Below are 23,251 nucleotides of genomic sequence, written 5' to 3'. Positions count from 1 at the left end.
CTGCAAAGGAAATTTTGAAAATCAAAGTAGAAATAAAGCAAAAAAGCCTTTAAAAAACTTAAAAAGTTGTGAAATAAAAGAGAGAACCTAGATTTCCAAAATCAAAATGAGTCACAATAGATAGGATAATCCAATAGACAGAAATCACTATTCTCAGAAGCTACATGCCACCAAAACTAGAACCTAAAAGAAATAGATAAGTATCTTCAAAAATATAAAATACCTAAATTAACAAAACAGGAAGTAGAAATCTAAAACAATTCAATCCCAGAGAAAGTGAGCAAGCTATAAGTGAACTCCTAAAGAAAAAAAAAATAAACTCTTGAACCTGATATATTTCTGATTCATTCAGGGAAGAATGCAGCAGTGACATCTTTGTTGAGATTAACTAATATGAATTTGTAGTGGACCCAGCAAAAATATAATTTTGAAACTTCTAGTGGCATTCAGAGCATTGGTGTAATAATGGGAAAAAATAGATGATCAAAGTAGCCAAACATTGAGAATCAGTAAGACATCCATAGAGACAGCTAGGTGACTGGACCTAGAGTCAGGAAAATCTAAGTTCAAATCCATCCTCAGATATTTACCAACTATGTGATCCTGGGCAAGTCACCTAACCTCTGCCTGGGAGACAGCTCAGTGGCTCAGGGGATATAGACTGCTGTGCTTGGAGTCAGGAAGATCTGAGTTCAAATCCAGCCTCAGAAACCTATTAGTCGTATAATTCTGAGTAAATCATTTAACCTCTGTTTGCCCTAATCTACTGGTGAAGCAAATGGCAAACCACTCCAGAGTCTTTGTCGAGAAAACCCCATGGAGAATATTATTGTCCCATGGTCCACAGGGTCACCAAGAATCAGACATAACTGGGCAGCAACAAAGGCATCAATAGCACTAGGACAAAGAGAAAAGAGACTCAAAGATGTATAGATCAAGTGCAAAGTTAACAGCTGAAGATTTGGGAGGACAGAGAAGGATGGAAGGACTAAAATTCCCAGTCAGAAGAATGAATCAGCTGAAGAGAAGCAAGGCAGAAGGAAAAGTAGGATAGGAGATTATGAACAAAAAAGGGAAATTCAGAGTTCACAGTCACAGGGGTAGCCCAAATAGAAGGGAAGGTATAATATTCCCTTAAGCTGTTGATTCAGAATATTGATGCTAAAGCTGGAAGCCCTGTAACTTTCTCCCAGGTCAAACCCCAACAGAACTATTGTGTCTTTTGCATGAACTAATGAGCCAGATGAAAGAGCCCCAGTCCAGTCTCACTCATGGGCTAGAGGTTTCCTATTCATAGAATAAATAAAACTCTGGATTAAACAAACCACTCCTGTCAACTAAGTTTTTAGATTAAAGTTTTATTAAAGACAAATGTTTGTAAATTTGTGTTTCATTTTGGATTTAGCTTGGTTTTGACATTCTGCTTACCCCCCCCCCCCCACTTGCCAAGAGAAACAAAGTACCAGACCCTGGAAGAAAGGGAAAGTTTCACCAAAGGTTGTTTGAATATATAACATTTCCTTCCCAACTCTCCATGCAGATACATGGCTCTGCGGTCTTTGATGTGTGTGTGAAGGATATGATGCCAGCAGATGTCCCAGAGCACTTTCGAGGCAATGTCAACATTTGGGCCACAGTGACCAGTGTTGATGGCAGTCAGCAGGTTACATTTGATGATTCTACTCCTGTGCAGAAACAGCTTATTGAGATCAAATATAGCAAGGATACCCGAAAGCAGTTCAAACCCGGTCTGCCTTACAGAGGAAAGGTATGTTCTTGATAAAGTTGTGTTCTAAGGTACTAAGACAGAATAAGGTCATAGTCATAGCTCTCATTCATTTAGAGCTTTAAGGAAGGTTTGCAAAGATATCTCATGTGATCCCTTACAACAACCTAGGGATATAAGTTCTATTATTCTCCCATTTTACAGAAACTTAAAAATCTTGCTCAGGGTCATACCGTTAATAAGTGACTGAGGCAAGATTTGAACTTGTCATTCTGATTTCAAGACTAGTTGTCAGGGCAGCTAGATGGTGGAGTGATAGAACAACAACCCTGGAGTCAAGAGGACCTGGGTCCAAATGTGACCTCAGATATTTAATAAAAACCTAGCTGACCTTGGGCAAGTCACTTAGCCCCATTGCCTTGCAAAAGCCAATAAAACAAGAACAGAAACAAAAAGACAAGGCCTTTCTCTGGTCACAGTGGAAGATGTTATTTGTCCTTTATTCTCAAAGAAGACCATGGTGATGCCATGATAAGCACATGAATTGGATTTGAGTGAGGGGGGCTGTGCTAAGTCACCAGCACCAGAACCATCTGTATTCAGGGGCCAGGTATGAATCAGGATGACTGGAGATGGCCTTGGATATGAGACAGGTGGCATAGCATGTAGAGCATTGGCCTTGGAATCAGGAGGACAGGAGTTTGAATCCAGCCTCAAACCCTTGGCACTTACTAGCTATGTGGACAAATCATATAACCCTGATTGCCTTGCATGCAGGGCCATTTCCAGTCATCCTGATTCTGGCCTCTGGACCTAGATGGCTCTGAAGGAGACAGTGAGATTGGTGCCTTAGCACAACATCCCCCTCACTCAAATCCAATTCACGTGCTTGTCATGGCATCACCTCTCTATGATTTCATGGTTTTCTTGGAGTGAAGGACAATCATAATCCTCACAGTGAAATAATATGGCCAAGCTCCTCTCCTCTATACTTCCAAGCACTCCTAAGAAATTCCTACCCCAACCTTGCTTGAAAGGCCTCCAACACTACATAGCATATATATTCCTACCCCCAACCTTGCTTGAAAGACCACCAACTCTACATAGCCTATATGTAATATTTCATATTATCCTCACAACAAATCTGTGTGACAAGTGCATTATCCCCATTTTACAGATAGGGAAACTAAAGCTGATCAGTTAAGTAATTCGCCCAGGGTCATTTAACTGGTCATTTTAGACTAAGCTGCTCAATGTTCAGAAAATTCAAGTGCAAACTAACTTACTGGTTTTATTCAAGCCCACAGGGCAAGATCAGATGTTTTCAATGAATGCAAATATATTTCTTGTGTAAGACACTCCATTTCATCCAGTGGTTTTTAAGAACTCCTAAACTAATCAAGAATATTTTGGATCTATTTAGAACCTTTTATTAATTTGATTCAGGGCAAGTATTCTTGCCCAATTATGGTACCATGATATCAAGTCATTGGGTGATTGATTGATTTCCACTGTTACATTTTAAAATACAGAGGAACCAACAGCGGAAAATTCTTTTATGGATCTGATTCTCACTGACAAAGTGAAAATGATGGGAACTATGGGGGGAAGTGACCACTGTCTTTTAGAGTTTTTGATAAAGAATGGGAAATCTTGACTCAGTCTGAAAGAATCTTAGATATGGAGAAAGCTGATTCCAATAGTTTCAGATAAAAGATAGGTGGATCCCTACTGTGGATAAAAAATGCCTCAGGAGACAAAAGCCCAGGAGAAATAGTAGATTCTCTAGAAAGAAAGTCTGAAGACACAAAGGAAAGCAATTCTAAGGGGAAGAAAAATAGGATTTGTCAGAAGACTCAGGTTTTGATGCACAGATAACTTACCCACCAACTTTGTTTTTAAAGAAAAAGGTGCAGAAGATAGAAAATGAAGATAAATAATTAGGGATAAATACAAGCAGGGTGAATTAATTAGTATTACCAGAGAAACCTCAATGATTGTATTCTCTCTGCTCTGGTGAACTTTCAAATAAACAAAGAGCAATACTTTGCCAGAAATCACAGGGCAGACCTAATAGTTTTAAATCTTTCACCTGTCTCAGTTTTTTCCTGGTCATTCCCTTCAATAACCTATTGGAGCAGGAGCATACAGTTTAGCAGTCCATTTACTTAACTGCTTTTATCACTTCTACTGGTTTAAAATGGCAAAGTAAAATTTTAAATACACACAAGGACAAATACTTCCCAGGCCCTGAGGAAGCATCAGATTCCAAGTCAATGTGCTTGCCCTCTTGCTAGAAAGAAGAGAAGGGGGAACAAAATTGAGTTTCTTCAGTTTCCTGTCTGAATGGATTTTAGTGGCTCAGTTCCCATCCACAACAGGCTAGCCTTTGCTAGCCTTCCATTCCTTCAGGTAGTTCCCTTTCTTTCTTCATGATGGTTTTTCTCCAGCTCCTGCTTCTTGTTCATTGATGGCCCTCTTACTTTTTGTTCCCATAAGGAAGTAAGGGTGGGAATCCAAGTCTAATAACTGCCAGTGGAAGTGGGTGCCTCCTCCCAGATTTCATGAATCATTGTCCCCTGGGGTATCAGCAAAGGTCTATATTTCAATAAGGAAAGAGTTAGAAAACAGGTGTACTCAATGAATTAATGAATGAATAAATGAAATGGCATTTATTAAACTTTATATGGCTAGAAGATAAAAATAAAAAGCAAGGCAGTCCTTGGCCTTAAGGAATAGGGAACAACAACATATATAGAGAAGGCTAACCAGGGAAGAAGATTTTGAAATGGAGAGTGAAGTGCTGAAGGAGGTGCTTGCTGAGTTCTTCCCAGGAGTAGTTACAGTAATTGGATTTCCCTTCCCAGAGCAATCAAGACAGAAGAACAGTAGTTTTGCAGTAGCATGCCATGAAGATGGACAGGAAAAGCATTTAAGAGGGTCTGGGTCAGCTAGAAATGATGAAGGTCCCCCAAGTAAAAACCCAGGTGCTCAGGGCAGTAGGTGAAGTGAGAGGTGGATTCTGAAGCTCAAGAGCATGTTATGAAGATGGCAGGGAACAGTGATGAATTCAAGTAACTTGGACAGATTATGTGTTTAGGGACCAAAAGAGCCAGCAGATGTGATTGCTAAGTTACAGTCAGTAATATTTGAACAATCATGGAAGATAATAGATTGGATAAGAATATCCCAATTTTAACACAAGTCAAGGGAACAACACAGCAAATTATGAGTCAGTGGGGTTTACTTTGGCTCCCAGGAAAATTCAAGAAAGGATCACTAAAAAGATGCTTGGTAAATATTTAGAAAGAAAAGCAATGAAGCTTCAACAACACCAGTTCATTCAAAACCAGCCTAATTCCTCCTTCCCTTCTTTGCCTAATTAATAAGCTAATAGATGAAGAAAGAACAGCAGATATATGTTACCTAAATTTTACAAAGCTTTTGGTAAAGTATTTCATACTATTCTAGAAGACAGAGATAAGTGGGCAGGATGGCAATACAACTGGATGAATTCAAAACTGGCATGATGTCTGCATTCAAAGAGCAGTTGTTAATGATTCCATGACAAGGTGGCAGGAGATCTCCATTGGAACTCCAGAGATCTGTGTTCTTTAACATTTTTATCAGTGAACTGGATAAAAGGCAGAGATGGTGTGCTCTTCTGATCTGCTGATGACATTCAGCTGGAAGGGAGAATTAACCCTGAATGACAGAGCTAAAATACAAAAAAGGTCTTGATAGACTGGAATACCAGGATAAATCTAATCATGAGTTCAGTCAGGATATGCACTTGGGAAATTTGTGAGGAAAAAATCAGCCTTTTTAGTGTAAGAGATAAAGTTAGAGCAGCTAGGTGGCATAGTGGATAGAGCACCGACCCTGGAGTCAGGAGTACCTGAGTTCAAATCCAGTCTCAGACACTTAATAATTACTTAGCTGTGTGGCCTTGGGCAAGCCGCTTAACCCCATTTGCCTTGCAAAAACTTAAAAAAAAAACAAAACAAGAGATAAAGTTAAAGTTTGTATTTTTAGTGTATTGTTGTTGAGTCATTTCAGGCATGTCTGCCTCTTCATGACCCAATTTGGGGTTTTCTTGGCAGAGATATGGAGTAGTTTGCTGTTTCCTTTGCCTACTTATTTTACAGGAACTGAGGCAGACAAGTTTAAGTGACTTGCCCAGGTCAAACAGCTAGTTAAGTGTCTGAGGTCAAATTTGAACTCAGACCTATTTGCTGATAAAGTAATAGGTGATGCAGCTCTTGCCTCAGCAATCATAGCTACTGAAGATCTCCCCCCCCAAAATAAGGCTCTTATTAATGAAGTCAATATAGTTGTCAAATAGTTCAACATGAGAAAGCAATGTTTCTATTAATAGAAATAATGTTTTAAAAAAAATATCCACTTCTATTTGCTTTGTTGCTGCCCCCTAAGGAGCATGGGACCTTTTCTTTTGATTTGTAGCTATAAATCTCATAAATATGTCATCTTCCCATTAGAAAGTGAGCTTCGGGCGGCTAGGTAGTGTAGTGGATAAAGCATTGGCCTTGGAGTCAGGAGTACCTGGGTTCAAATCCGGTCTCAGACACTTAACAATGACCTAGCTGTGTGGCCTTGGGCAAGCCACTTAACCCCGTTTGCCTTGCAAAAACCTAAAAAAAAAAAAGGAGCTTCTAGAGAGCAAGGCTGTCTTGTTTTTCTGTTTGTAGTCTTAATTTAATCCTTAGCATAGAATGTTTAATATATATTTTTTATTCATTCATCCCTTTTCTCTTTGGCTTACTAATTTCTATTGTTATTACTATTACTACCATTGTCATTATTAGAATATATTAAATAATAATGAAGAGATGGAATATTCTTACTTTATGTCTACATTTAATGAGAAAGCTTTTCAAAATTTTTTTTATAAGGAGAGCTTTTTGTGTTTCTTCATTACAAATAATACTAGCTTTTGGTTTTACATTTGCAGTTTTGTCACATTAACAATTGTACTTCTATGTTTCTGATTTTAAAGGGTATTTAATGAAAGTTTTAAATTAAAAACCATATTAAATAAATGTTTTAATTTTACTTTAAAAATTAAGACTACATCTATTGATAAAATCATGTGGTATAAGAGCACTAAATTTAGAATCATGGTTTGAATTCAGGCTCTGCTACTTAGAATCTATGTGACCTTAGGCAATTTTTAAATGTTTTATTGTAAACATCAACATTTACACATGTTCATATACAAAACAGAAAAATGACTATACATAAAAATATGAATTTGTCATATGCAACTTGGGGTTTTTTAAAAGCATATATTATTTTAATGTGATAGTGCCAACACCACCCTACTTTTCCGTGTTCCCTTCAGAACTTACCTTTATTCTTTTGTGTATTTTTAAATGTTCCATCAACATACACACACACACACACACACACACACACACACACACACACACACACACACACCCCTCTCCTGCCCAAAAAACAAAAGCCCTCCCTGTAGTATGGAAATATAGTCAAGCAGATACTGGTCATATCTAAAAATATATATCTCCTTCTGCACCAATATTCTAGAAGACAGAGATAAGTGGGCAGGATGGCAATATAATTGGATGAATTCAAAACTGGCATGATGTCTGCATTCAAAGAGCAGTTGTTAATGGTTCCATGACACGGTTAAGAAGTATGCTTCATCATTAAACTTTTGGAAGTATAATTATTTATTGTATTGATCAGGTCTTTCAAATTTGTTTTTCTTTAAAATACTTGCATATTTAAATACTTTGCATAATTAATAAACTAATAGATGAAGAAAGAATAACAGATATATTACCTAAATTTTACAAAGCTTTTGGTAAAGTATCATTGTAGAAATTAATTTCCTGGTTCTGTCACTTCACTCTGTATCAGTACACATACATCTTCCCAAGTTTCTCTGATTCTATTCTTTATATCCCTTTACATTCATGTATTATAATTTGTTCAGTTGTTCCCCAATTAATGAGCACCTGCTTTACTTCCAAGTCTTTACTACAGAAAAGTGCTGCTATTAATACTTTTGGCATATGGATCTTTTTCTTTTCTCTTTCTCTTTGGTATATATGCCTCATACTGGTATCATTTGACCAAAGATATATATATATATATATACACATATATATATGGTAGTAATTTGAGAGAATTTAGTTCTAAATTGCTTTCCATAATGATTAGATCAATTATTCAACAATTGCTTTTTTCTTTTTTTTGTAGTCTCTGCCAATATGATAGGTGTGCAGTAGAACTTTAGATTTGTATTAATTTGTACATGACTTATTTAGAGTGATTTGAATTATGTATTTCAAGTGAAGATTGAAACTTGCATTTTTTTCTTTTGGGAACTGCCTGTTCATAACCTTTCATCATTTATCTTTCAGAGAATGGCTCTTTTTCTTATATATTTGTATCAATTTCCCATATATTTTGAATATCAGACCCTTAGCAGAGAAATTTACTGCAAAATAAAAAAACCTTTTTTTTTTGCTATTTCCCTTTTTAATTCTATGTATTGACCTATTTTTGAAAAAACTTTTAAATTCTATCATCAAAATGGTCTACTTTCAGGGCAGCTAGGTGGCACAGTGGATAGAGCAACAGCCCTGGAGTCAGGAGTGCCTGAGTTCAAATTTGGTCTCAGACACTTAATAATTACTAGCTGTGTGGTCTTGGGCAAGCCACTTAACCCCACTGCCTTGCAAAAAAAAAACCCCAAAATGGTCCACTTTCTTTTTTATGATCATCTGTTTCCCTTGTTTAGTCAATAATTTGCCCCTTATTCCTAATCGTGAATCTGTAAAATTAAACTATCCTAAGTGAACTCTAAGTATCTTCTAGCTTTTAATCTTAATGTCCCTATGACTTTTTTAATCAGTTTCCCTCCTACAATATATAGACAGACAGACACACACACAAAGACACACAGACACCCACACCCGTCTCTTGTCAAAAACCAAAAGCCCTCCCTGTAGCATGAAAGTATAGTCAAGCAGATATTGGTCATATCTGAGAATCTCTGTCTCCTACACACCAACAACCTATCAGCTCTCTGCCACAGGTGAGGAGTTTGATGTCCCAAACTATTTCCCCTCATCACACTGTCTCATTAGTCCATATTCTCATGTGCTTGACTGTTCTTTTCTTGAATCATCACTGTTTAATTATGTTATTTTTTTAAACTTCATTCCTAAATGATCTGACGCTTAAATACTGTCCAGGTGGAAGCATCTTACCCTGATGGTAGCCCCGCCAGTGGGGTGTTGGTCCGAATCAAAGCTGAGTTGACTCCAAAGGACAATGTTTATACCAGTGAATTACTTTCTCAGGGAGGTGTGGTGAACTTTGAGATCCCCACAATCCCTCCTACTGCTCAGTATGTTTGGCTGGAGGTGAGTCAACCTTGTCCTTTAGGCCTAAGTGTAAGGGGATGTTAAACTCTGGCTCTTTTATCTAGAGGGGTATTTATATATGACACTTAAATGTGTGTGTGTGTGTGTGTGTGTGTGTGTAAAGAAGGAAACAAGCAGGTATTAAATTTCTGTCATGTGCTGGGCATTGTGCTGAGTAGTTTACAATTATTATCTCATTTGACCCTTACAGCAACCCTGGGAGGGAGATGCTGTTATGACCCCCAGTTTATAGAAGAGGAAATTGAAATAGAATTTAAGGGTCATGCTCAGGAAGTATCTGAGGCTGGATCTGAACTCAGGTCTTCCTGATTCCATGTCCAAGAATCTCTCTACTGTGCCACTGTTAAGAGTTCTAGGGTGGCTAGGTGCTGCAGTGGATAGAGCACTGGCCCTGGAGTCAAGAGTGCCTGAGTTCAAATCCAACCTCAGACACTTAATAATTACCTAGCTGTGTGGCCTTGGGCAAGCCACTTAACCTCATTGCCTTACAAAAAAAAAACTTTAAAAAAAAAGAGTTCCTTACCAGGAGTTTTCTGTATCAGTGAAAACATAAGTTCAGACTCCAAGAATCATATTTATCAAATGCAATATATCCTCTGTCATAGACATAGAGAGCTGGGTCATTGGTTGTTTTTGAGATGGAGTGGCTTTTAAGGATTTTAAGGAAAGTGTGTGTGTGTGTGTGTGTGTGTGTGTGTGTGTGTGTGTGTATGTATGTGTGAGAGAGAGAGAGAGAGAGAGAGAGAGAATGATTTCACATGACTATTCCAGCACATTTTGGAAAGACTATCAAGTTGTTTGTATTGAGGAATGAGTTTAAAGCAGGAATCATATCCACATGTCTGCCCTCACAGCTGATTTTACATTCAGAGTAAATTGAGGAGAGTCATCCTCAAATAACATTCCCTATTGGCTGCAGGGAGAATGTATTTAAGAACTTAAAAGATGTGGACCCTGAGTCCATGTTGCACTACACCGAGCAGTTGTGAACCTTTTAGGAGATGGGATGGTTCTTAAGCCTGGCAAATGTAAAAATTAAATGAAGCCATTTGCACACAGGAAAGGACCCCAAATCTGGACGTCATATTTGGTGATGAGTAGGAAGTTACTGTGAGGGTGTGAGTCCATGTCAGAGGAATGAGACCTCGCTGAGTGAGGCAGCCCCAGACTTTTGCCTCCACCATGGCTCTCTGGTGCTACTACTCCTGGATCTGGGTCATTTAGTCTTCGATGGATGAATGTGGAAGAATCATTGGGTTGGAAGCTGGAATATCAGCAAGATCACAGGAACAGAGGCAGGAGAGTGACTGGAAAACATGGGCATAACATTCAAATGTATTTTTTCTTCAGACAAAAGTGTTAGCAATTGATGGAAAACCTGCTGGGAACCAATATCTACCCAACTATTTATCTATTAGCAGCTGGTACTCGCCAAGTAAATGCTACCTCCAGCTCCAGGCTCCTGACTCATCCTTTCAGGTAAGGATTGCCTTGCACTCTAGAATGATAGGGTCAGGACTATTAGGAAAAAATTTATCAGGGATAAATATAACATCCAGTTCTTGTGTCAAGTCTAAAATGAAGGAAGTCTCTCTGAGGCCTGTACTAAGGTTCTTTGAGAAGGACAAGCTCACAGCATGGGGCCTTTAGTGGACTGCAACCAAGAAAGCCAAAATAGTCTCAGAGAAGCCCAGGGCCCAGGACACAGGAGGTGAGAGCCAAGCCCTCTCTGTGCAAATTTCTGGGCACCACATTTTAGGAAGAATCTCAACCAGTAGGAGTTTGTGAGCTAATGGGGGAAGGGTGACCAGATCATGAGAAAACCAGAGATCATATGATACAGGGGTCAGCAAATTGTGGGCCAGATTTGGGGCCAAAGCTGAGCCACCACTTGTTTTTATCTTACCCTAGTCTGAGAATGCTTCTTATATTTTGTAGTTTGCTGACTACTAGTTTAAAGGAAGGGAGAATGTTTAGTATAGAGAAGAAAAAACTTAGAGGGGAATATAAACTATCTTCAGCTCTCTGCAGGGCTGTCCTGCTAAGGACAAAATTAGGAGCAGTGGGAAGAAGGTCTAAAGGCAGATTTTACATCAATGTAAAGAAAAGTTTCCTAATGATTATAACTACTTACCCCAAAGGAGAAGGGACTGTCCCTCAAAGAAGTACATTGCCAAACACTACACATCTTAAGGAGATGGCATGGTGTATATATATATATATATATATATATATATCTAGAAGTGGGGGCTAAACTAGATGATTTTTGTGGTCACAGATTCTATGACTGTGCTACTTTAAAAGGATTACAATTTTATTGGATTGGCTGATCCAGCCTTTGAAGAGTCATCCTGACTGACAAATTCATTTTCCTGGGGCCAGGATTTGAGTAAAGTGCTTCTCTGCATCTGCTAATCTGGTTCTTGCTAACAGACTGTACACAGTCTAGCAATGGGTTCTGGCTTGGCAGGACATGCCCTCTTCCCATCATCATTGGCAGACACTGACAGAGGATGATAGTGGAGGGCTCTGGTATTATGGCTCTTCCATTCTGGTGATAGTCAATGACTATCTCTGCTGAAGACAGAGAACCCTTTCCCAAAGTTGTAAGAAAGTCGAGGCAAGAGCTCAGAGTTTTGAGTTTGCATCTTGTTTCTTAGAGGACTTTTTGTAGACTTGCCTTAGCTTTGTAGAAAAGAGTCATTAGCTTATCCACAGAAAATGACTCGTCTTCATCACTGGAAAAAAGACACGGGGAAGGGCAGCTCCTATTTACAAGTATTTCATGGTCAAAAAGTATTTTCCCATCCATTATTTTATCTGATCCTCATAAAATCCTGCAAGGTATGTCTTACTATCCTTATTTTACAGGGAATGACACTGAGGCTCCAGGAGGTTTAATTTCCACAGTTAATAAATGTGAGAGCTTTAAGATGAACTCAAGCAATTTTTCTGTCTACAAAGACAATATTTTCTTTACTGCCTCAGGAATTTTGAAACTCAAAGAATTAGGAACATATATTTAGATGCGATGGGTTTTTAGAGATCATCTAATTCTATTATTTTATATATGAGGAAACTGAGACCCAAAGAACATAAATGATTTTCCAAGGTCCCCTGGGGAATAAATAAGTGACAGAGTCAGGACTTGAACCCATCTAAATCCAGAATTCCCATGGCAGCATATTGAGTTTTAGAGATTATCCAGTCCGACCCCCTAATTTTGTAAATGAGCAAACTAAGGCCCAGCATGTCAAAGGTCACCAAGCAAGTTAGTTTTAGAGCTTGCAGTAGCATTTCCCATGGAGTGTCCTTTCCCCACACCTCTATGACCCCACAGGCCCCATCCCACTCCAGTTCTAACTGCTGGGATCCCATGCTGCCTTTGTGTAGTACACTTTTACAATGGGTTCTCCATTGCGTGAGTCAGGCAAGGGGGCAAAGTTCCATTGTTCTCAATGCTCTGTCCCTCATCGGCGGCCTCACAGAGAGCCTGTGCTCAAGATTCTCCTTGGGCTCCGGCCAAGGTATTGCTTGATATTGATAACTGGTTGCTACAGACTTCAAATCTCTACAAATGGCACCTGTTGGTATCTTAAGAATGATGTTTCATATTCATCGAAGCCAAAGCCCAGATGTGAGGCTGCTCATCTGAAGGTGAGGGTCAGTTCAGTCCAATTAAGGTTTTCTATCTGCTGCCTTTACGTGAATTGAATGGGTAGTTTGTATTTTACAGGACTTCCTTGGGAAGGAAACACAAATGAGATTCTGCACAGCTAAGCTGGACACATTGTTCTTATTATGCTCTGATTTAAACCAATTCCACTGTGGGAAAGTTGGAAAAGGTCTTTCTTGCAACTGTGGGAACAGAGGCTCTTTAGCTCCTGTTACTGTGTGTTCCAATTATCCAAAACCTTTTTTGCATAAACAATTCCATCATTTCATCCAGAAACTTTATTAGTGTTAGGAGGCACTGTTCTATGAATTATTCACATGATAACTTTTTAATTGAGTTTCCAGCCAAATAAAATTATTCTCTCTTTTCCAATCTGAAAGTCCTAGGGTGTTTGGGTCAGTTTTGAAGTTGTCATCCTATGAACTCTAGGATGTAAAGCATTTCTCACATGACTTCCTTAGGATTTAGGATCATGTGTCCCAGGTATATTAATGATCACAGCTTGAGTGAATGTCAGAGCTGGGAGGGCCCTCAGAGGTCGTTTTATCCAACACCTTCATTTTTCAGGTGAGAATCAGACTGAAAATCCCCAGAGTGTATGATTTGTCCAGATCTGCATAACTGATTAATGGAGAGATAGAACTAGAACCTTTTCTATTAGTAGCTTTTCTTCTGGACTAGAACTCTTAAGGGCTAGTAAAGTCTTGTCTTCAGATCCCTCTTCTGTTTCCTTCCCTGCTTCTCTTTGACCAGCATATGGAATAGAGAGTAGGTCTCTTTCATGTGGCTTTAAAGTTACAGGATCATAATTTGTCTTAATAGGTAGGCAAACTTCTAATAGTGAGAGATATCTGAAAACAAAATGGGTTGCCTTTGAGTCTGTTACCAGTGTTGAACTTGAACTACTATCTGTTGATACTCTTTCTTTAAGAATTTTTTTTGTCCCTTTGACCACCCTAACCCCAACAAAAAGAAATCCTCCTTTCTAATAAAACAAACCAACATATTGGCCCTATCTAAAAGGGTGAATCTCATTCTGTACCTGCAGGTCCCCATTCCTCTATCAAGAGATGGAGGCTGGCAGGCTTCATCATTCATCTTCTGAAAAAGCATAACCAAAGGTATTGCTTTGGTTGCAGTTCTGAAATCATGCAGACTTGCTTCTTTCCCAGTTCTTTGGTCTTTGTGTTAATTGTCCCCTTGGTTCAGCTCTTTTCCTTCTGCTTCAGTTTATGTGAGCATTCCCAAGTTTTTCTGGACTAGTCATATTTGTCATTTAGTTCAGCGCAATAATGCTCCCCTACATTCATGACCCACATTTAGTTTAGCCATTCTCTAAATAATGGGCACTCTTTTTGTTTTGTATGACCATTTGATGAGGATGGATTAGATGACTTCTAAGGGTTCTTCCAACTCTTAAAAGTCTTTAATTTCATACTAAAATGAAATCATTTTAGCCAAATGTGATTATAATATCCAATCATGGCCCTAGAGACAAGATGAGAAAATATATGCCATTCAATTCTTTCAAGAAAAGGGGAAGAGGAGACTGTGAGTGTAGAATGTTGCATGTGATGTAATGACATAGCTACATGAGGTGTTTTTTTTTCTTACATGTCTTTCTTTTTTACAAGAGAAGACTCATTTGGGAATGAGTAAGGAGGGTGAGGGGAGCAAACTGGAAATAATTGTAATGTAAAAGGTATAAAAATGCATCACTAAGAGTATTTTTTTTAAGAATCTATCCTTCCACATATGATTTCCCTTTTATCACATTCAACTTAGATCATTTCATACCATGGAAACAATGCAAAGACTGCCTTCTGTGGGAGGTGGGGAGGGAAGTGAGATTAGGGGAAAAACTATAAAATTCAAAATAAATATATAAATAAATTTTTTAAAATAAGATTGGAGAAAGAGAGAGGTGAGGGAATGAGAGTCTACTGAATATATATATATATATATATATATTTATATTCACAATGCATACTTCGATTTATACTTTAGTTGATCAGTTCTCTCTGGAAGTGGAAAACAAAATAAAGTGATTTTCTTTGATCCCTGAAAAAAAAAAAGAAAATCTATTCTTCCATAATTTAATATTATTTACTTTTTATCATTTTCATTTCTAAAGTTCAAAGTATATTTAACAAGTCAGATTTCTTTTTTAAAAAATAAACTTTATTTTTCTCTCTCTATATATAAACAATTTTAACATTCATTTTTTTAAAATTTTGAGATACAAATTCTTTCCTTACTTCCTTCTCCCCGCCCCAGATGGTAAGCAATATGATATAGGTTATACATGTGAAATTATCCAGTCAATTTTCTTAAAATCAGTAGCTGACATTTACACAACTCTTTTTTTTTAAGGTTTTTGCAAGGCAAATGGGGTTAAGTGATTTGCCCAAGGCCACACAGCTAGGTAATTATTAAGTGTCTGAGGCCACATTTGAACTCAGGTCCTCCTGACTCCAGGGCAGGTGCTCTATCCACTGGGACACCTAGCCACCCCTATTTACACAACTTTTAAACAAATAACACCCAGTGTAGCCACTTGCATTAGTAGATACTTGATAAACATTTGTGATTGAACACATTATCTCATTTGTGTTAATGCAGTAAGGGAGATAGGAGAGGTGAGCTATAAAGGGGGGAGTAAGGAAGTAGCTGCTGCCGTCACAGCTCTGAAAGTTCTCCTTCCTCCTAGTGTTTTCTCACACTTCTGCAATGTCTAACTTTCAGGGCTCCCAAACCTCTGACCCAGACAGATCCCAAGAGAAAGAAAGAGGGCCGGGATCAGTGAGAGTTGTGGGCTTTGCAACATCTTTTCTAATCCCTAGAACTGCCCCGTGAGATAGGGCAGGCTAGAATTGTTATGCTCATCTAAGAGAAGAGGAGCAGAAGAACAAAGAATGAAGATGAAAAATCAGCAAGATTGATAGACTCCAAGTAGACGCATGGAGAGAGCCTGGCCCTGGAGTCAGGCAGACCTTGAGTCAAACCCAGCCTCAGATACAGTAGTAGTCCTCATAGCACCTGCCTCCCAGGGTTTTGTGAGAATCAAATGAGGTGACATTTGCCCAGTGCTTGTCACAGAGAAACAGCTATAGAAGTATTAGCGATTAGATCAATTGATTCGTCCAAGGAAGCACACCAGTGAGGGAGTGACAGGACCAGGACTTGAGTTGAGGTCTGACATCGGATTCCAGCATTCCCATCTCAAGAGCAAGGGCAGTCACCTCGATGTCTCTGGAGTCTCTTCCTGCTGCACATTTTGGGCTCTGTGGCTCCTTCCTTCCCATCTTGCCTTCCTGCCCTGAGCATGGGGGCAATCCCCATAAAACACAAGGAAACCTGAAAACAGCAAAAGGCATATTATCTTGTGGCCGTGATGTCCCTAACAGCTGCATGGGAAACCACTTTCAGCCACAGAGCTGATCAAAACAGATTGATTGGCTGTAAGCCCCAGAGGTAGCCACAGAGAGCATCAGGACCAGTATTTCTGGCAGGAATGCGAGATCCTTTTGCAGCCCATCATCAGTCAGATTGTTAGGAAGTTTTAAACTGAGGAATGAAATCTGTCTCCCTAGAGACCTCACCCTGCTCACATAGGCCACATGGTAGCTTGTCAAATATTTGAAGCCAATGAATCCACCTAAGGCCTCTAGTCTACACATCCTATTTTCTTGTTCTGCATTCTGGTCTCTGTCCTCTGGATAGATCTCAGATCTGAGTCCATTTGAAAGCTCAGACCTCGTTTGTGACGGTGCCCCAGTGCTGTGTTCCTTCATGTATCTCAGCTTCGGGTACTGCGGCTCCGTCAAGGCAAAGTGAACAGGGAGCAAAGGGTGTCTCTGCCCACCTCTGGACATCTCAGTTTTGGGGACTTGGGAGGGCTCAGGGTCATTGACATCTCGGTGTGTTCGTATCATCTGTTTCTGTTTAGCATAACTCAGGTTCCCTCTCAGCTGCTGTCTCTTCCCTAAGGTGGGGGATGAAGTCCGTTTTCCTGTAAAGTCCACCTGTCCTTGTGATTTTACTTTATATTATGAAGTTGCATCACGAGGCAACATTGTGCAGTCAGGCCTGCAGCCTGCCAATGTCACACGGCAAAGAAGTAAGAGAGATGCACCTTCCTCAGACCAGAGCAGCCTTGTAACCCACCTCCCAGGAACAAGTGAGTACAGTCCCAATGAAGCAATTAAAACCTTACACTGTTGTCAAACATCTTCAGTGCTCCCCAATACCACTGGAGCAAGTCCATAGTCTATGGTTAAGTAGTCAGGTCACACACACACAGTCTGGGCCCAATCAACTTTTCAAAAATACTACCTAACATTCTCTAACATCAATCAATTTAAACCAGGAGGTCATACTAGTCCCTAAATGCCTATCCTCTAAGCCTTTGTTCTTTTCATCCCTCACTGGTCATTGCTTCCCCCATAGTAGTATTATTATTAAGCTGAACCGCATAATAAGCTCTAGGGAAAATGAAGCTTGGTCCCTGCCCTTTTGGGGCTTACAGTCTGGGCAGACAGACAAATATGGCACAAGTTGGAATTTGGTCATGTGCAGAATAACTTTCAGTTCTGAGGAGCTTGAAGTTATCTTTCCTGTGAGAGAAAATGAACAAATATGCTTTCTTCTACACATCCCTATGAAGTAGATGCTACGTATATTATCATACCTATTTTATAGAAGAGTAAACTGAGGGCCAGAAAGATGAAGTGAATTACCCAGTCAGTGATGGAGTTAGAATTTTTTGACTCTAAACCCAAAGCTTCCTCTCCCTACAGCCTGAGTGAGATGGAACTCACTTCCCTTTTGGGGACCTATGAAGACTTGTTGAAGGAGATGAACTTTGAGCTGGGCCTTGAAAGATGGGTAGGGTATCCACAGATAAATATCGATGGGGTCTGATGAGAGAGAATGATGATGTGTGAGAGTTTCTTGGAACAGATGAAGTACAGGTATTAAAGTTGATACTACACAGACACCTTATCTATAGTGTATGTGTGTATAGTTTTTCCTCCCTTTTACTAGAATACACAGCTAAGGAAGTGATGTGGAGAGTCCAGTAATCAGAACTAGCATTTTCCTAGTTAAGTTTCATGATTCAAGTCCTAGAATCTTCTATTCAGAAAGAGGACTCGCAGAAATTCAGGGAGAGTAGAAATGGGACATTTTAGCTCAAAGGCAGTTCAAGTGTATCTCAGGAAGAAGAAAATTATCCATTCCTAGAGATGGGACTAGGAGCTTTAGGTTCAACTAGGAAAGTATATTTTCTCAAGGTTGATATCAAACAGCCAGAAGATGTTAGTACTAGAGTTGGTATTCTGGCTTGCGGGATTTCATTTTTGCATCCCTGTCTTTTTAATACCTTCAAGTTTTCTGGCCAAGTTTGGTATTCAATAATTTGGATTTTTAACAAAATATATCTTTCTCAGCTTCTCCAGAGCCCCCAGGTGCTGAGGCTGAGGTGTGTGTGACATACCTACATCTTCGAGTCACCCCCAGCATGGCTCCTCTCAGCCGCCTGTTGGCCTACTATGTAAGGGAGAATGGAGAAGGAGTCACAGACAGTCTGCAGTTGGCAGTCCAAGCCTCATTTGAAAATGAAGTAAGGAGATTTCAGAGTGGGAAGGCAAATTGAAGGAGTGACATTCCTTTAGTGGGGCTAGAGTTTCCTGTTAGTTGTGAGATGAAAGTGTCTTTGTGCTCAGGTTTCAGTGATGTATTCCTCTAATGAGACCAGACCTGGAGATGTTGTGGATGTGAAGGTCCGAGGTGCTAAAGGAAGCTGTGTTTGTCTTGGGACTGTCGATAAGAGTATTTATCTCCTGAAGACAGGATTTCAGCTGACACCTGCCCAGGTAAGGAGGGAGTGGCCTAAAGCTGAGGGCTGCTGAAGTTCAGTTGGTCAACACCAACCACCATTTATTGCTCAGTCTGCACAGCTCTGACTTGCAGGCTGAGGCCCAAAGGTCTCCTTGTGGCTTTGAAAGCACTTCACAATCTGGCCCCAACCTTCCTTTTCAGCCCATCTTCTGATATTCCACTCTCAGAGCCAATATTTCATCCAAATTGATTCATATACTGTCCCCAGGGCAAATTTTGTATTCTTTCTCCTCCTAGTTATCCTGAGATTGTATCCCCCACTGGGAATGCTCTCCCTACTTAGCAGAATCATTTGTAGCCTTTAAGGGTCATCTTAAATCTACCTCTTTTAAGCTCTTGACTATCTACCCCAAAGTGAGTTCTCTGTGCCAGTCTCTTATAATATCCACAGATTGTACTACTCATTTAGCATGTGTCACATTTCTAATTTTGTTGTTGTTTCAATCAGTTTTCAGTCGTGTCCCATTCTTCATGATCCCATTTGGGGTTTTCTTGTCAAAGATACTGGAGTGGTTTGTCATTTCTGTCTCCAGCTTGTTTACAGATGAGAAAACTGAAGCAAGCCTACCTGGGGTCACACAGCTAGCCTGTGTCTAAGGCCACATTTGAATTCACAAAGTTGAGTCTTCGTGACTCCAGGCCCAGAATTCTATCCACTGCACCATTTAGCTGCTCATCAGCTTTGTGTTATTATCTAGCTTTCTCATCTTATCCTTATATAGAAGTGTTTGATCTCCCTTGCTATGTAATACTATAACCTTAGCCTTCCTACCGCCTAGTATAACACATCTAAAACTTCAGTATTTGGAAAGGTCTGTGGCTATCTATCAACATAGACCATCTCTCCACTGATGCAGATCGCAGATTCCATGAATTACTTACTTCAATATTACAAAGAACAGTGATTTTGTGAGTACTTGCTCTGCTCACTTTTATGACAGCACCTCTGGGACATAGTTTACTTGTACCCTATGGTGATCAACCTGATCCAGACCTAATGGTGAGTCTCTTTTCACTTTGTTAGGCTGATGGTTATGTCATAAACAAATTTTTCTTTCTGGAGACCTTTCCAAGTTAGAAGGCTCTGCCAAAGCTCCATGGCTCCCACCTCCCTCAATGAAGCCCTGGGAGACATAGTGATTATCATTACAGCAGGCTTCCTGGCCCTTTAGCATGGCCTCCTTCCTTGTCTCTGCTTTTCAGAACCTCTAATTGACTCCAACGCTCAGTTCTCAAAGTGCCACCTCCTACTCAAGGTCTATCCTGACCCTCTCCTTAATATATCTCTCTCCTCTAATTACCTTGTTGGGACTTGTCTATGAACCCACTCTTCTTGGGTGGGGCTGGGGACTGTGTCATTACTGCCTTTGTCACCCCAGGGCCTCACCCTGTGCCTGGCACAGAAGAGCTGTGTTATGTTTTATAATAGAATTGAATGGGTCAAAAGTATTTTTTGAAAATTTTCAGATAGTTATCAAAAGTAACATCCCTTTACTCTCTCCTCTTTTCTTTCCTACTTCTCTTGTTTTCTTTATCTCTTCTCTTATTCCTTCTTCCTGGTTGCATACAGGTTTTTCAAGAATTAACAGAATATGATGTTTCTGATACCTTTGGGACACCCAAGGAAGATGGGCATTTCTGGTGGCTGGGGATGTCCTCCCCTCGACGTCGTCGGCGCTCCTCCATTTTCCCATGGCATTGGGATATTGCAAAAGACTCACGATTTGCATTTACTGTAAGCAATGCTGCCCATTCCCTCTCCTCCCCTTCCAGAAGGCCTTTCTGAAAAATATCAGGCTAAGATGTTAACAACTATATCAAGCATCATTTATTAAAGGAAGAAATGGGAGCTGAAAATTTGGCTAACATTTTGTGGGGAAAAACCACTGGACTTGAAGACAAAAAACCATGGTCTGGGTTCTGGTTTTGACGTGTCTTTTACACAAGTCATTTTTTCCCTTTGGGACTAAGTTTCTTCATCCTTAAAACTACCCATCTCACGAGTTGTAAGGAAAATGCCTTTGGTGGTTCAGTCTTTTTTCCTAGCATTGCTCATATCTGCCCCCTCTCTTCGTTATTAGCTTCCCCATCCCAATAGAGTCCCTCATTACTCCTGGCTTGAGGTGTGGCAGGAGGCTCCTAACAGGTTTTCCCTCCTCATGTCCAAATCCATTTTTCTTCATTCATTAATACCCTCAGTCCTGGATCTGGTCATGTCATCTCTTTGCTCAGACATCTTCAGTGACTCTTTCTTGCCTGCTTTTGTATGGCAACTGCCACCAGCAAATTGTTGTACTGAAAAGAATCTGGACTTTAATCTAGTTTTTTTTTTTTTGCTGATTTTTCTTTCAGAAGAACTCATTTCTGGAAAGGAATTAATATAGCCATGAACATTCCAATTGTTATCTCTATCTGATTCCAAATAAAACCTGTAAGGAAGGTGGTACAAACATTATTCTATAGATGAGGAAACTATTTTATAGATGAGGAAACTAGGTTAAAAGTGATTTGATGTGCCAAAAGTCCCATATCTAATAAGTGATGAAACTGGGACTAGAACTCTTGTCTTCTGACTCCAGGTTAGTACATTGGTGGTGTCAGGACAAGACTTTCAAGAAAAGGTTAAAATCTTATTAGGTTCACAATGTGTTCTTTTGCTCTACAAGGTTGGAAAACCATGGTCTACTTAAAGTTTCTAAATGGACAAGTTAACTATCTCCCCAAATATATCATCTCTCTTTTGTCTATGTCATCATTTGAATCCTAGAACAAATTAAATATGAAAATTTTTAACCTTGTTGTACAGCAGTATCTTCTGGGTCCCTGTAACAAGTGCTAGTGTGAAGACAGAAACATCTGGGTTTATATATTTGTCAATCATTCAGAGGACAACCCAGTCATCAAAATGATGAAGCCCTTTTGACTGTTTTCTTTTATCTAGGAAACTGGGCTGGTGGTCATGACTGATTCTGTAAGCTTGAACCACAGACAGGATGGGGACATGTACACAGATGAGGCTGTGCCAGCCTTTCAGCCACACACAGGGACCCTGGGCAGCACAGCCCACTCCAAGATCATACCCAGGTAATGTGGGGTTTGGGAAGCATTTAGCCAATACTACTTTAATATGCCAGCTTCAATCTGAGCCCCCTGGTTCTAGGTCAGGTGCTCAACAAATGGGAACTCAGGTGACTGTGCCCAGTGCTGGGGACAGAAAGAAGACACAAAAGACAGTTCCTACCTTCAAACAGCATACAGTCTAATAGAAGGTGAAGTTTTAGATGGGATTCAAAGAGGTCAGTAAGCAAAACAGAGAATGGAGAGCGTTCTAGGCATGGGGACAGTCAGAGAAATGTCTTAAACCAAGAGATGAGTGTCTTGTTCATGGAACAGCCAGAAGGCGAGTATCACTGGATCAAAGAGTATGTGTTGAGTAGTAAGTGGTAAGAAACCTGGAAAGGCAGGAGGGGGGAAGATTATGAAAGGTTCTGAATGCCAAACAGTATTTTATATTTGATTCTGGAGAAAATAGGGAACTACTGGCGTTTATTGATTGTAGGAGGATAGTGCAAGACAATATTGGATTGGCACTTGAGGAGAATTCCAAAGATCAGCAGTTGAATGGAGGTTGGATTGGAGTGGTGAGAGATTTGAGGCAGGCAGACCTACCAGCAGCTAGCAACTGCAATGATCCAGGCAAGAGATTGTGAATTCTGAGCTTCTAGGAGTCTGTCATCCTAAGACAAAAATTCCTAAAGATGAGAAGTTGTCACATTACAAAATCTGTAAATTTCAAATCTCTTTAAAGCAGAGAGAATGCCCAAATAAAATATGTACCAAGATTATTTAGAACCAGGAAAACTGAGAATCAGTAAGAATGAGATTTTCAAAAAATTCAAAAGCATCCAAAACTCAGTAAGAGTTTTTTTAAAAAATACCACAAAGGAAGATTTTTTTTGAAAAATTCTCTTCTTCCTCAGATTTTCTATTCAAAATGTCAGAATATCAGAACCCAGAGTCTCAAAACTGGGAAGAACCTCAGAGCATTTTGTCGAGATTCTTCCTTTGTCTCTTTTATACTCTATTTTTTTAAAGAAAGATTTTATTTATTTTGAGTTTTATAATTTTTCCCCCATTCTTGCTTCCCTCTCTCCACCCCCTCACAGAAAGCATTCTGTTAGTGTTTACATTGTTTCCATACTGTACATTGATCACAGTTGAATGAGTTGACAGAGAAATCATATCCTTCAGGAAGAAAAATAAAGTATGAGATAGTAAAATTAAATAATAATATAACGCTTCCCCCCCCCAATTTGACGGTAATAATCTTTGGTCTTCGTTCAAAGTCCATAATTCTTTCTCTGGATACAGATGGTATTCTCCATTGCAGATAGCCCCAAATTGTCCCTGGTTGTTACACTGAGCAAGTCCATCAGGGTTGATCATCACCCCCATGTTGCTGTTAGGGTGTACAATGTTTTTCTGGTTCTACTCATCTGGCTCAGCATC

At 39.6% G+C, this 23,251-nt stretch overlaps 1 protein-coding gene across 1 annotated transcript in view; it reads left to right on the top strand.

The window, feature by feature from the left end:
- The window catches only part of CPAMD8 (C3 and PZP like alpha-2-macroglobulin domain containing 8), a 160,501-nt gene that overhangs the window by 36,927 nt on the left and 100,323 nt on the right, over nucleotides 1-23,251 (top strand). The window contains exons 11-18 of the mRNA XM_074202217.1: nucleotides 1,541-1,768; nucleotides 8,974-9,144; nucleotides 10,516-10,644; nucleotides 16,832-17,021; nucleotides 18,292-18,464; nucleotides 18,568-18,717; nucleotides 20,313-20,477; nucleotides 21,684-21,826. Of these exons, the coding sequence (XP_074058318.1) occupies nucleotides 1,541-1,768; nucleotides 8,974-9,144; nucleotides 10,516-10,644; nucleotides 16,832-17,021; nucleotides 18,292-18,464; nucleotides 18,568-18,717; nucleotides 20,313-20,477; nucleotides 21,684-21,826 (1,349 nt within the window). The remainder of the gene's footprint in view (nucleotides 1-1,540; nucleotides 1,769-8,973; nucleotides 9,145-10,515; nucleotides 10,645-16,831; nucleotides 17,022-18,291; nucleotides 18,465-18,567; nucleotides 18,718-20,312; nucleotides 20,478-21,683; nucleotides 21,827-23,251) is intronic.

This window comes from Macrotis lagotis, chromosome X, assembly GCF_037893015.1.
Source record: "Macrotis lagotis isolate mMagLag1 chromosome X, bilby.v1.9.chrom.fasta, whole genome shotgun sequence".
Classification (NCBI taxonomy): Eukaryota; Metazoa; Chordata; class Mammalia; order Peramelemorphia; family Peramelidae; genus Macrotis; species Macrotis lagotis.
Note: the sequence above shows the minus strand (reverse complement) of the source record. Positions and strands in the feature narration are given on the sequence as shown.